At 37.9% G+C, this 14374-nt stretch overlaps 1 protein-coding gene across 39 annotated transcripts in view; it reads left to right on the top strand.

Moving 5' to 3' along the window:
- Positions 1-14374, top strand: part of LOC115218249 (neuroblast differentiation-associated protein AHNAK) — a 500913-nt gene that overhangs the window by 432331 nt on the left and 54208 nt on the right. For all 39 annotated transcript variants that reach the window (XM_036508132.1, XM_036508129.1, XM_036508124.1 and 36 more), the window contains 8 exons: positions 524-599; positions 1849-1893; positions 6244-6423; positions 7086-7173; positions 9587-9739; positions 10144-10241; positions 11711-11898; positions 13121-13356. In XM_036508132.1, coding sequence (XP_036364025.1) covers positions 524-599; positions 1849-1893; positions 6244-6423; positions 7086-7173; positions 9587-9739; positions 10144-10241; positions 11711-11898; positions 13121-13356 — 1064 coding nt within the window. The remainder of the gene's footprint in view (positions 1-523; positions 600-1848; positions 1894-6243; positions 6424-7085; positions 7174-9586; positions 9740-10143; positions 10242-11710; positions 11899-13120; positions 13357-14374) is intronic.

Genomic DNA, 14374 nt, shown 5'->3' with positions numbered 1-14374 from the left:
GCTCCAGGCTACCTAATTCCTTGTGAGTGAATTTGACAAAAACTATGTAGATGCCCGTCTTGTATGTATATATATGTGTGTGTGTGTGTGTGAGATGACCAGTGTTGGTTTGCTTACCTCCTCGTAACTTGTGATTCAACGAAAGTGACCGTGAGGATAAATACTAAGCTTAAAAAATAAGAACTGGGGTCTGTTTCTTTGACCAAACCCTTAAAAGATGGTGCCCCAGCATGGCTGCAGTCCAAGGGCTGAAACAAATAAAAGAGAATCAAGCCACTTTTTTCTCACTATTTGGTAAATGAAGTGGCAACAACTTTCCAAGTTCTTTGTCTTCAGGACACAATGTGTAACTGTCAGTTGGATACATTAGTTATAGCTAAAATTGTTGATACTTTGATGAGAGGAGATAGTCTACAAATTTGTTACATGTAGATGCAAACGGCTTCATCTGTTTTACTGGAGAATGCAGTTACTATTGTTTTACAGTTTTCTTCTAACCCTTGTCTCATTTTATCTTTTTCAGATGTTCCTTGGGAATTTGCATTCCAAGTGAAATTTTATCCTCCTGATCCATCCTTACTTCGAGAAGATCTTACAAGGTATGTAATTTTTCAAGCAATGCTCATTTTTGCCACTCTAGCAATAAATAAATCGTATTGCCTTCATCAACTCAATACTTGTAGAAATAATGTGATAAGCAATAGACTCGTCCAACTGTTTGTCACCTGCCCCAACGTATGCCACAGTATAGCGCACAAGACAACTAACTCGGAGTTAATCAGTTTATCTCTTGTTACTTATGCTACATTGAATCTTTGGCTGAACTTTGCTGGCCTAGTGTCAAAATTTGAAACCAAAGGCAGCAAGCTGGACAAAATGCTGCCCGGCATTTTGTTCATTTCTCTGTTCTGAGTTCAATTTCTCCCTCAGTTGACTTTGCCTTTCATCCTTTCAGGACTGGTAAAATAAGTACCTGTCAAGCATTAGGGTCAATACAATGAAGTAGCCCTCCACCCCACAAATTTCAGGCCTTGTGCCAATAGTAGAGAGGATTATTATTATTATTGGCAAAATGCTTTAGTGGCATTCCATCCATCTTTACATTCTGATTTCAAATTCCAAGAAGGTTGACTTTGCCTTTCATCCTCTTGGAGTCAATAAATTAAGTACCAGTTGCGTACTGGAGTCAATCAAATCAACTGGCCCCTTCCCCCCAAATTTCAATCCTTGTCTCTATAGTAGAAAGGATGATTATTATTATTATTATTGATGATGATGATATTAAGGTGGTGAGCTGGCAGAATTGTTAGCACGTTGGACGAAATGCTTGGTGGTATTTCACCTGTCTTTATGTTCTGAGTTCAAATCCCACTGAGGCTGACGTTGCCTTTCGTCCTTTCAGGGTCGATAAATTAAGTACCAGTGAAACGCTGGGGTTGATGTAATCGACTAGTCCCCTCCCGCAAAATTTCAGGCCTTGTGCCTTTAGTAGAAAGGATTATTATCATTATTATTGTTCTTATTTTTGTAGTGCTAGAGAGCTAAATTAAATGCTAATCATTATTTAATTATTTTACTTTCCTGCAACTCACCATTGTCGTCGTCATGGATTGACAGATTCTGTAAAATGGCAGACAACAAATGGCTTTGTTGTGTTTAGTTCTGCCCCATTTACATTCTGAGTTGCAATTTTGCCAGATCAGTTTTGCCTCCCATCTTACCAGGGTTAATAGACTAAATACTCGTCAAGTACCAAACATCGACTGGATTGAAAAAAAATTGTGGCCTTCTGTCTGTGTTAGGAATTTTTGTTCTTGCTGTTATTATTATTATTTTCTTTTCCTCCAGATACATGCTGTGCCTTCAAATCCGAGTTGACATATTAAATGAGAGGTAAGGTTATTTTCATGTATCGCATGACCTAAAACACTGGGCAACCTTTTGCAAATGGTTACCAAGCTAATTATCTGTCATAAAAGTTCTTGCATGCACACACACACACAGACAGACATGCGCACGCACATAGCTTATGGGTTTGGTGCATGCCAATTTTGAAATATCAAAGATAAAAACACCAGACTTGCAGGATGCGGAGGTTTCTCTATTCTCTATTGTCTGGCATTCAAACTCAATTACTGGGTGGGGTCTCTCTCTCTCTCTCTCTCTCTCTCTCTTTCTCTCTCTCTCTCTCTCTCTCTCCCACCCACTTTGAACTATTTTATTATACATAAATTGTGTTCTTGCCACATTGACCGTTTCCTCCTTCCTCTATGTCTCAATTTATTTTGCATATTTATTCTATTATTCATACTGTCTCATTTGCCTGTTACTGTCTTCCTTGCTAACTTGTTTCACATTCCCATCTACACCCACCCACACACACACACACACACATTTGCATACAGCTCACTCACTGTCCCTCATACACATTCTAATTATCAAACGATACATTCTGGCTGGATGGCTGGCTGCAGTATTGAACTACTGACTCAAACTTCCAGTGAACCGCTGTAGAAAGTGAAAAAGCTGTAATGTATTGCTATAGCTAACTAATATTGTTTCTTTACTTCTTCAGGTCATCTCTACAGATATTCTATAGAAATTATTGGCCGGCACTGATTTTGGTTATGATGTTTCATTATATGAGACAAAAAGCAAAGAAATCAAAAATGAAACCTGGGTAATGGGTGTATATCCAGTAACTATACACCACTGTATATAGTGACTATTTAAGTAATGGGTTTGAGGATGATTAATGGTTTGGATGGGTGCTGCTGAAGGGAGCAAAACCCCCCGAAATATGGCATAGAAGCTCATTACTCATTTTCCATCTTTGGTCTCATTGTTTGTTTACATCTGACGCCTTGGATATGAAATGTCATAGCAAAAATCAGTGCTGGCTGATATTCCTATGGACTACCTGTAGAGACAACCTTAACGAGTGCTGAAGTAGCACTGCTAACACAGTAGAATGCAATATTGATTTATAAAAATATTTAATATACATTTGTAGGCACAGGAGTGGCTGTGTGGTAAGTAGCCTGCTAACCAACCACATGGTTCCAGGTTCAATCCTACTGCGTGGCACCTTGGGCGAGTGTCTTCTTCTATAGCCTCAGGCCGACTAAAGCCTTGTGGGTGGATTTGGTAGATGGAAACTGAAAGAAGCCCATCATATATATATGTTTTTGTGTGTCTGTGTTTGTCCCCCCACCGTCGCTTGACAACCGATGCTGGTGTGTTTATGTCCTCGTAACTTAGTGGTTCAGCAAAAGAGACTGATAGAATAAGTCTTACAAAGGCTTAGAATAGGCTTACAAAGAATAAGTTCTGGGGTCGATTTGTTCCAGCATGGCCGCAGTCAAATGACTGAATCCAGTAAAAGACTAATAGACTAACAAAATACTTTATAGTATATTACAGTTGCATAACAAGTCACGGATATCATTTCAGTCTGTATTGCTGCATAGCATTGCACTCTTAGACATGTTACTTTACTTCACTTTTTGGTCTGCCGCTTGCTAACTGAAAGGAAGGCATCCATCCTTAACTCATTAACATTTAACCCTTTAGTATATAAACCAGCCAAAGTATTCTACCTGTTTTAGGTTTAAACTGACCGGGTCGGGCCTCTCACACCTACCCTACAATGTCATTTTAAAAATAAAGTCACATCATTGAAATCTTGAAGCTACAAAATTATACATGAATAATAATAAGCCTTACATTTGACAAAATAATCTGAACGCTAAAGGGTTAAACTAGTCATAGCCGACCAGAATATTCTGACTGTATTATATTCAAAGCAGCCAGATGTGGCCTCTCCACACACCTATCCCACAATCTCATTCGACAAATAAAACATCGTATCATTGAAATCTCAAAGCTATGAGACAACGCATGATTAATTCAAAAACAATGCGAATAAATAAACATCGCATTTGACAGAATAATCTGAACGCTAAAGAGTGAAAGTAAACACTTGCTCCAGCAATTTAGAGAGTTTCTAACGGTTTACCAAGTTGTTAAATAACAACAAAACCAGTCAGTTTGTTCCAGATCCTAAGTTGCTGCAAAAGTCCTTCATCTGGCCTAATTTCACAGACAGACAAAAAAATACAGGTCTGGCTCTATTTATTTATCTATGTCTTACTCATGACTATTTTTTTTTTTGGTTTTTGTTTTCATATATTTAAGACTTGGGAAAATGTATGTGAAAACTTTATAGTTAAGGACCTGGTCTTTGAAAATGCTTTATGTCAGCAACTTGAGATGATATTTTGTATGAAAATTGACCTTGTTGTTTTAGAAAGTAAAAACAGTGGAGAAAGGTCAAGACAGCCATCATAGATATTTATAGTAAAGTAGGGGATGGATATTACAACTTTCTTCCCCATATATATATATCTATATCTATCTATCTATCTATATATATATATATATGGAGGCACAATGGCCTAGTGGTTAGGGCAGCAGATTTGAAGTCGTAGGATTGCAGTTTCGATTCCCAGATCAGGCATTGTGAGTGTTTATTGAATAAAAACACCTAAAGCTCCATAACTCTGGCAGGGGATGGTGGTGGTGTACCCTGCTGTACTCTTTCACCACTTTCTCCTAGTCTGTTTTCCTGTTTCTGTTGTACCTGTATTTGAGAGGGCCAGCCCTGTCACACTCTGTCACACTGAATCTCCCCGAGAACTATGTTATGGGTACACATGTCTGTGGAGTACTCAGCGACTTGCACGTTAAGTAAACATGTAAAAACCAACTTAGGTGAAAATTAATACAAAGTATTTAATTTTCTAAATATAATTTTAAAATTATAATGAGGGCAACTACCAAGTAATGCCACATGCTAGAAGAAGATGCCAAAGGGATCTAAAACCACTTTATCCTGTAGACATGGGCGGAAAGTGAGGGAATGAGCAAAAGAGACGTTCTTTCAGTGGTATTACATCACTAAATCAGAAATTGATCTATGGCTACACTTTTCAAAGCATCTTTTTTGTTCATTGCCTCGCTTTCCGCCCGTTTCCATGTAATAAATAAAAAGCAGTTTTAGAGCCTTTTTACCATCTGTAGCAATGTTCATTTCCAGTCTTCTGTGCAAACCGTGGTTGTGGGTTGGTGACAGGAAGAACATCTGGCTGTAGAAAATCTGCATGACCACATGATTTTAACATTTGAAAACATGTCTGGCCTTGGGGATATATTAACTTACATAGGAACAGGTGAGGGTTGTCAACAGGAAGGGCATCCTGCCTAAGAAAATCTACCTCAATCAACTTCATCCAACCCAAGGAAAAATTTACATCGAAATGATGCTGACGTGATGACTGCTTGACCCAGTATATTTATCTGAATTTGAAACTGTAGGGAGAGATTTTGAAGGAGATGCAGCTACTAATTATAGCTGGTCAAGCAACCATGGCAGATGCTACTTCGTTAACTCAGTGTTGCATACTGGTGCGAGACAATAATAATAATAATAGTGCTTGGGACAACAACAAAAAAACATATTGCAATACATTACAGTATTTTCTTCTACATCTTGTAGTTATGAGTTTAAATCCTGTAAGGATAATCTTTTGTTTTTTTTTTTGTCTCTCATGGGGTGACTTGAAATAATTCAAATGCTCTATACTACATTATTACCTCTACTACATTATTACCTCTGCCTTAGCGAAGGCGGGGGTATTGTTTTGATTCGTGTTTGTCCATGGACAAGATATCTCAAGAACTGCTGAATGGATTCAGATGAGACTTTCAGGGATGTTTGGCCTTGTGACTGGCACAAACTGATTAGATTTGAGGGATCAATCCAGTACCAGACAAGGATTCTGGATTACTTTTCCTGATTTTTTAATTAAATTTTTGAGAGCAATCAGGTTCTTTTTTAATATTCTCACTTGTGAGAGCAGTCGAGTTTATTTCAGATATTCTCATTTTAAAAATCATCTCTGGCTAATCATTGAGAGGATGTTGGTGCTGCCTTGGCGGAGATTTGTGCTCTCTGAGTGCTCTTGTTGATATCATGCTTATAGGAGTCAATTTGATCAATTATCTACCTGACAAATGCTTGCCTAGTGCAAAGAAATCAATATTTGTATTAAGTTACTTTTTGTTTTCTCATGTTTTTTTGTGTTTAATTTTATAATATAAAATTTTTATTTATGTATTGTTTTTTTTAATTATTTTTAATTTTTCTTTTTTTTGCCACTCCCTTACTGCCATCCCCTTCAGACTGCCTTGTTCATTTGCTACACACGTGTTGCTAGGCTCTTACACAGTTCAGTCTGAACTGGGAGACTATGATTATGCAGAACATGGAGACACTATAAACTACATCAAAGATTTGAAGTTTGCCCCAAACCAGGATAATGAAATGCTTTGTAACATTGCACATCTGCATCAGCAGCATAAGTAAGTCAATACTCTCTACTCTATCATTATTCTTGCCATTATTTCATATATAAAAGATAAAGATTATTGTGAGTTTGTACTGAATGGTTTGTGTGTGTGTGTGTATATATATATTATTAATAATAATAATAATAATAATAATAAAGTGTATGGAGACTTGTACATCCACAAAATTTATTTTATAGTTATATACAGCATATTATAATGACCTACACATGTTTCCACTACAGCAACTACTCACACTGAGGTTATAACCTTTCCTTGATTATGTATATATATCAATAATAATAAAGGGTAAAATTAGTTAATTAATAATTAATAATTTTACCAAGTAGCTTCGGCATGTTAAAAAAAACCATTATCGGTAAACTTAAACAATAATTTTTATAATTATGAGTATAATTATGATTAGGGTTCAGCAAAAAAATTTGCTTCACCACGTACCGAAATTTAGAAATAGCAAAAAAACTAGCTATTTCTCTACCAAATCTCCCAGGCAGTATATGTTGTCTGGGAGATTTTATTATGGTAGAGAAATAGCTAGTTTTTTTGGCTGCTATTTCTAAATTTCGATCTGTGGTGAAGTAAATTTTTTTACTGAACCCTAATTACACTTAAAAATGGAATGTATTATGAAGCAATTGATTGTTTTCTCATTTCAGGGGACAAACACCAGAGGAAGCAGAACTTCACTACCTTGAAAACGCAAAGAAACTTGCAATGTATGGAGTAGACCTCCATGAAGCCAAAGTACGTACTTAATTGTTATCATTTATCTTGTTCTCATCTGATCCTCTTCATCATTCATAGCATTAACAGCATCAGTTGTTCACAATCTCTCTCTCTCTCTCTCTCTCTCTCTCTCTCTCTCTCTCTCTCTCTCTCCCTCTCTCTCTCTCCAGGTAACCTTGTACTTCCTCTACAGCAAGACACCTGTTTCTCTCTCATCTGACAAAACATCACTTCCTCCAATTCCGCCTCCCCTCTCAGAGGATTTTTTGTTTGTTTTGCTAGTTACTTGGTGACTCTGTCAGTGCAAGTCCCACTTAAAAAGCATCCGGTCAACACTGTAAAGGGGTTGGCATTTAGAACGGCATCCAGCTGTAAAAACCTTACCAAAACTGGCCTCGCCTGTGCTTGCGCCACATGTAAAGCACTAAGTTCACTCCGCTGGGTGTAGTTGGTTTCAAGAAGGGCATCCAGCAGTAAAAAATCCTGCCAAAACAGTTGCAAAAGTCTGGTACAGTCTTCTACCTGGCCAGCTCCTGTCAAATTGTCCCACCCATGCCAGCATGGAAGGCAGACATTAAATGATGATGATCATCATCATCATAAATGTCAACTACATTGTCAAGAATAGGATTAGGATCTTGCTGTTCATGCCCTGGAGGGGACTTGATAACAGTTTTGATCATCAGTTATCTCCTACTTTAAGTTTTGTTGCTGGTGTCTTTGGTTTTGCTTTAAAGAGATCCATCTAAAATACAATATGGAAATTCAAAATGCCTTGGCAAATATTACATCATTGGCATACACCTAATAAACATGCAACACCAATTGGCCAATTAAGGACAGGTGCAAACTTCCCATGATGATTTTGTAATAGAGACATTCAATATGAATATGCATTTAATGCCCATTTACAATGGAATGTTTTCGGTTGTCTGACAATTTTGAATTCTTTTTTTTTTAAAGAAATTGAGCACCCATAATGCATGTTGGGACTCACAGAGGGGATGACAGGGGACAGAGATCCCTATTTCTGTACTACCCACAAGGGGCTAAACACAGAGAGGACAAACAAGGACAGACAAACGGATTAAGTCGATTATATCGACCCCAGTGCATAACTGGTACTTAATTTATCGACCCTGAAAGGACGAAAGGCAAAGTCGACCTCGGTGGAATTTGAACTCAGAACGTATCAGCAGACAAAATACGGCTGCGCATCTCACTCGGCGTGCTAACGATTCTGCCAGAGATTCCTAGCAATTTGCTGCACTTGGAAAGACACACCAAGCTAAGTAAAAGCATGGTTGCCCTTGCATACAGGCTCATCCCCTGCATCCCTAATCTGAGCATCCCTAATCTTGCAGGCTCTTAGGTGCTGGTGTCACATAAAAGGCACCCATGTTGGTGCTGCATGAGAGCACCCAGTACACTCTGAAAAGTGGTTGGTGTTAGGAAGGACATCCAGCCATAGAAACTATGTCAAAAACATGGAGCCTGAACAGCCCTTCAGCTAGTCAGCTCCTCTCAAACCTTCAAGCCCATGCCGACATGGGAAATGGATGTTGAATGACGATGAATGGCAATCCTGCTCGTAAGAAGTGCTAGCAGTACTTGCAAGAGTAATTGAAATTCAGATTTATGCCATTGTTTTCCAATAAAACTATATCTTTGAGCCAGTTCGTGACAAGACTTCAAGTAATGACATCATGAAACCTGCAAAGTTGAAAAAGAAGGCTTCACTCAGATTAAACAAAAAAAAAGTCTTTTTTTTTTAAGGGCATTGAGAGGAAAGATTATAAAATGGCCAAACATTCAAGAAATTTCAATGAAGAGGGTGAAGGAACGAATATTTTTCTGAAGAGGTCAATGATATATAACTCATGTTATATATATCCATCTGTCTGTCTATATGTGTGTGTGAGTGTTTATTGGAACTGGTAATACTGTAATCATCAAATGAGAAAACTGACCCTATAAAGTGAAAATGCAGTCACCAACAGACACAGGAAATATATGCTTGCTTGCTGGCCTCGTAGTTCTAGGTTCAATCCCACTGTGTCACACCTTGGACAGGTGTCTTCTACTATAGCATGGGATGACCAAAGCCTAGTGAGTGGATTTAGTAGATGGAAACTGAAAGAATCCCATTTGTGTGTGTGTGTCCCACGACTACTTGACAACTGGTGTTGGTGTGTTAACATCCCTGTAACTTAGCAGTTCAGCCAAAAGCAACTGATAGAATAAGAACCAGGCCTTTAAAAAAAATAAGTGCTGGGGTTGATTCATTTGACTAAAAAGTTCTTCAAGGCGGTGCCCCAGCATGGCCACACTCTTACGACTGAAACAGATAAAAGAAAACGATAAACAATATTACATACTTATATAATTCTCATAAATTCACAGTAGTTTCATATTTTTTGTCTATTTTTAGGATTCCAACAATGTGGATATTCTCCTTGGAGTTTGTGCCAGTGGTCTTATGGTTTATAAGGACAAACTTCGGATTAACCGTTTTTCTTGGCCAAAGATTTTGAAAATCTCTTATAAGCGGAAAAATTTCGGCATCAAACTTCGACCCACTGAAGTAAGTATTGCCATTGGTTCTATGGTGTGTTTTTTTTAATGTTTGTTGTTGTTTATAGTCAAATAAACCCTAATCTAGTAGGCCTGCTTTTCAACTTTTTTTAAGGACCTGCAAGGGGTTTTGTGATAGATTTCAGTTTTCTGTATGTAAATTTGGATAAGTTTTTCTTTCTTTTGGTGGGGAGTGAGGGTCATTCTTTTCTTTGCATGCTGCACAGGCTTAGAAAATCTACAATAGAGCATGTCACCATAGAAATCATTAGAATAAATACCAGGTTGATATTACTAATGGGGCTAATCAGATCAGCTAAACCCTCAGCTCAGCAGTGCTCCAGCATGACCACCTTGCAATTACTCTTGATTAATCACCATATTTTATTGACTAATATTATTTTTTATTTTCAGTTTGAGAAATTAGATACTCTAGTTTCATTCAAATTGGAACATCACCATCTTGCAAAACGGCTCTGGAAAACGTGTGTTGAACATCACACATTCTTCAGGTAATCTTGATCTTACAATTCTATATTTCTGGGATGAGCAATTTATATTATGTGTATTATTTATGTAGGTGTGGCTGTGTGGTAAGAAGAAGTTTGCTTCCCAACCACATGGTTCCAGGTTCAGTCCCACTGAGTGGCACCTTGGACAAGTGTCTTTTATTATAACCTCAGGCACCGACCAAAGTCTTGTGAGTGGATTTAGTAAACAGAAACTGAAAAGAAGCCTGTGTGTGTTTCCCATCACCACTCGACCGTGTTGGTGTGTGTACGTCCCCGTAATTTAGCATTTCAGCAAAAGAAACTGAGAAAATAAGTACTAGACTTAAAAAAATATATATATAACCCTTCAAGGTGCTGCTCCAGCGTGGCCGCAGTCAGATGACTGAAACAAGTAAAAGATAAAAGACATTTACATAAGTCGAACTGATGTGCTCAGTTGACTGTTGCTTTCCACGGATCAAAGAATGGGTTACATTCCAGAGTTCCAATATAACAATTGAGTCTGACCCAAGACACCTGAAGAAGGCCTGCATGGAAGCAGCAATTAAAATGAGCCCTCCAGTCTGACTTGCATAAATAATGTACATAATCTTGATCTTATTAGTGTGGTGGGGAGGGGGAGGTTTCTAAATCAGGTTTTCTTGGTTTTTGGGGGTTTTTTAACTTTGTCTTTATTAGACAAAATAACCAATCAGATGCAATATCCGACTGCCAACTCTTGCATCATGAGTTCATATCATGCTGAAAGCACTTTGTTATGTCCTTTGATATGAGTTTAATTCCATCTGCTGTCTGTTGGAATGAAGAAATAAGGACCAGATATTTGGGGTAACGGTACCTTTGCCTCTGATTTGGTGCATTAAAAAGAAACTTAATTTGGACAGTAGTCTTGATGTAGTCATCATTATCATCATCGTTGTTGTTGTCGTCATTTAACATCCACTTTCCATGCTGGTACGAGGTGGACGGTTTGACAGGCAGCTGGCCAGACTCCAGTCTGTCCGTTGTGGATCGGTCTCTATGGTTGGATGCCCTTCCTAACGCCAACCACGTAACTGTGTGTGCTGGGTGCATATTACGTTCCACTGGCTCTTTTTAGGTGGCTCTAGCACCCGAAAGGACAAGCCTGTACATGTGGAAGACAGCGATTTTACTTAGCTTGATGTGTCTTATGTACAGCAAATCATGTCTGAAAATAAAATGGGGTGGTCTTGATGATCATAGATCCTTCTCAATGAGGACTGACCTGGGGCTAAATAGCAATTCCTTAAAGGATTCTGAGTTGCAGCTGTGGCTGTGTGGTAAGAAATTTGCTTCCCAGCCACATGGTTCTTTGGGCAAGTGTCTATTATTATAGTTCCTGGTTGACCAAAAGCCTTGCGAGGAATTTGGTAGATGGAAACTGAAAGAATCCCATCATATTGCATATTTTTATGTAAACCTTTTGTCTTATTTCTTTTTCCCTCTAGGCTGAAAGAACCAGAATCATCTAAACCTGCAAATGTATTCCCACGGTTTGGTTCTAAGTTCCGCTACTCTGGTCGCACACAATATCAAACACGCCAGGATACAATTGATAGACAGAATCCTCATTTCAATCGTGGTGGGAAATACGCCCAGTCTTACAATTATGATCGGTCACGAAGTATGGATGACGGTAAGAGCTCATCAAAGTTTTGTACTTTGCTCAATAGATTTGTATTATTTTGTACAATGTGTCCCCCCACCAAAAAAAAAAAAATAGTTCATGAATCTTGTTACTTTGATAGCTTTTTGACTTCCGACCTCTCCCAGAAAGAAAAAAACCAAAAATGTTATACCTTTTCCGACAATTCTGGTTTAAAGACCTCTTATAAACCCTCATAACTTTTTTATTTATTGGAATTTTCAGAAAATTTTTGTGAATTCATGTTCTTCACAGGAATTCATACGATTATGAAAACAAAAATTTTTTTAACCTACCCCTAAATCCTAAACCTAAAATTTCCTCTCTTTTTCCATTTTTCTTTTTTTTTCTTAAAAACAGGCAGTGCAAATTTTTAGCTCATGTCCCAGCAAAGAATCATTAAATGTGTTTATGGGGAGAAAAATATTGAAAAACATTAGTACATCTCAGAGTGATAAAGAAACCAGGAAGGCATCAGGTGGTTCTGTGATGTGCTAAAAACAACAGCTAAATTGCCCTTAAATCATACGCACAATTTACAAAAATTTTCTGAAAATGCCAAAAAAAATTTTTTTTTAACTATGAAAGATTATATGAAATTCTTAAAGCAGAATTTCATGCTGATTGCCATGGTTGGATGGTAAGAAGTTTGCTTCCCAATCACATGGTTCTGGGTTCAGTTCCATTGCATGGCATCTTGGGCAAATGTCTTCTATAGTCTTGGGAACATCATATATATATGTGTGCATGTTTCTGTGTCTGTTCCCTACCACCCACTCACAATTTAGCAGTTCAGCAAAGGAGACCAATTGAATAAGGACCAGGCTTTAAAAAAATACTGCAATTGATTGAATTGGCTAAAAATTCTTCAAAGTAGTGCCCCAGCATTTCCACAGTCCAATGGCTGAAACAGAAAGAAAAGAACAACAAAAGATGGGTAGTTTTTTTATTATGATTAACCATTAACCCTGTGCTGAGAAAAAAATTGAACCTGGTTTGACTTAGCCATAAGCTTTTAAATTATTGCCATCCCTCTCCCTTAATCTGTATGTGTATCTTTCTGTATGCATGTGTGTGTCTGTCTGTCTGTCTGCCTCCAGTGCCAAAAAGTACTCTGTCAACCCTGCCAAATCACCAGCATCTAAACAGCTACACCCCACGATCTCATTCCATGAATTTCATTATGCCCTCTCTCTCTCTCTCCCCGTTGCAGTCAACCGTGACCGCATTGCAAGCACTGAGTCTTTCGGATCTGCTGGTGACTATCCAATTATTGCAACACTTCCTCGCCATGATGTACGAGATCGACGTGATAAAAAACATGGTGACCAAGCCACCTATCCAGGATGGGGCATGCAAAACCAATACGGCGGCAATGAAGATGGTAAAGTGGTCTCTCTCCCCAACGTTAACGAGGCTGACAGATATGATAGACCAAGCTCTCCAGACGTAAGTCAACGATTTTCAATTTTGTTTTTATCGTTTTTCAGTGTGTTTGTTTTTTTTTGTTTTTTTTTACCCCTCCCTTCGTATCAGTTTTTGGTTCATCAGTTCTTATATTGCATCCTTTCAAAGCGATCTGGTTGTGAGTTTGTTTAGCACTTTGACTTGTATTTCTTTTAGTTGTTTTGCACTCTCACACTATCAGTTGATAGTTGATGATCTCCTCATTTATAGAATGTTGGTGGGTTTAAATTTTTTTTTATATATATTTAATCTTTTCTAAAAAAAAAAGCAATGCTACTAAACTTAATTTCCTTAAAACAAAAGGCTTCAATTTTATTATTAAGGTAATTGTCTACTGATAAAAAAAAAACATTTTTAAAACAAATTCTGTTAAAAGACGTGGCAAATTTTTTTTTTCTGATTTAATTTTCCCAAGTGAGGGAGGCTATTTTTGTATTCTGTGGATGGAGAAAGTAGTTCTGAAATTCACTGATTGTTCTTATTCATTCAAAAAGTGAGAGTATCCCCTATTTTTGACTCTGTGAGGTAATGTTAGGTGAAGCAGTAATGTTTATTGTTTCGTAAGACAATAGTTAATAATGACAGAATATATGAAGCATACCATCAGAAGGAAATGGATCTCTACCACGGGATCTTGTCCTAAGTTGTTGTGGCACAGTTCTGGTTGTTGTTGTCCATTCCTCTAATATTACATTTGGTGAAGGCACATGGCTTGGTGATTAGAGCATCAGGCTCACGATCATGAGGTAGTGAGTTCAATTCCTGGACTGGGCTGTGTGTTGTATTCTTGAGCAAGACACTTTATTTCACATTGTTCCAATTCACTCAGCTGTAGAAATGGTTTACTATGTCACTGGTGCCAAGCTGTATCGGTCTTTGCCTTTCCCTTGGAGAACATCGGTGGCATGAAGAGGAGAGGCTGGTATGCATGGATGACTACTGGTCATAAACAGCCTTGCCCAGACTTGTGCCTTGGAGCGGAACTTTCTAGGTACATCCT

The sequence above is a fragment of the Octopus sinensis genome, linkage group LG13 (genome assembly GCF_006345805.1).
Source record: "Octopus sinensis linkage group LG13, ASM634580v1, whole genome shotgun sequence".
Lineage (NCBI taxonomy): Eukaryota > Metazoa > Mollusca > Cephalopoda > Octopoda > Octopodidae > Octopus > Octopus sinensis.
Note: the sequence above shows the minus strand (reverse complement) of the source record. Positions and strands in the feature narration are given on the sequence as shown.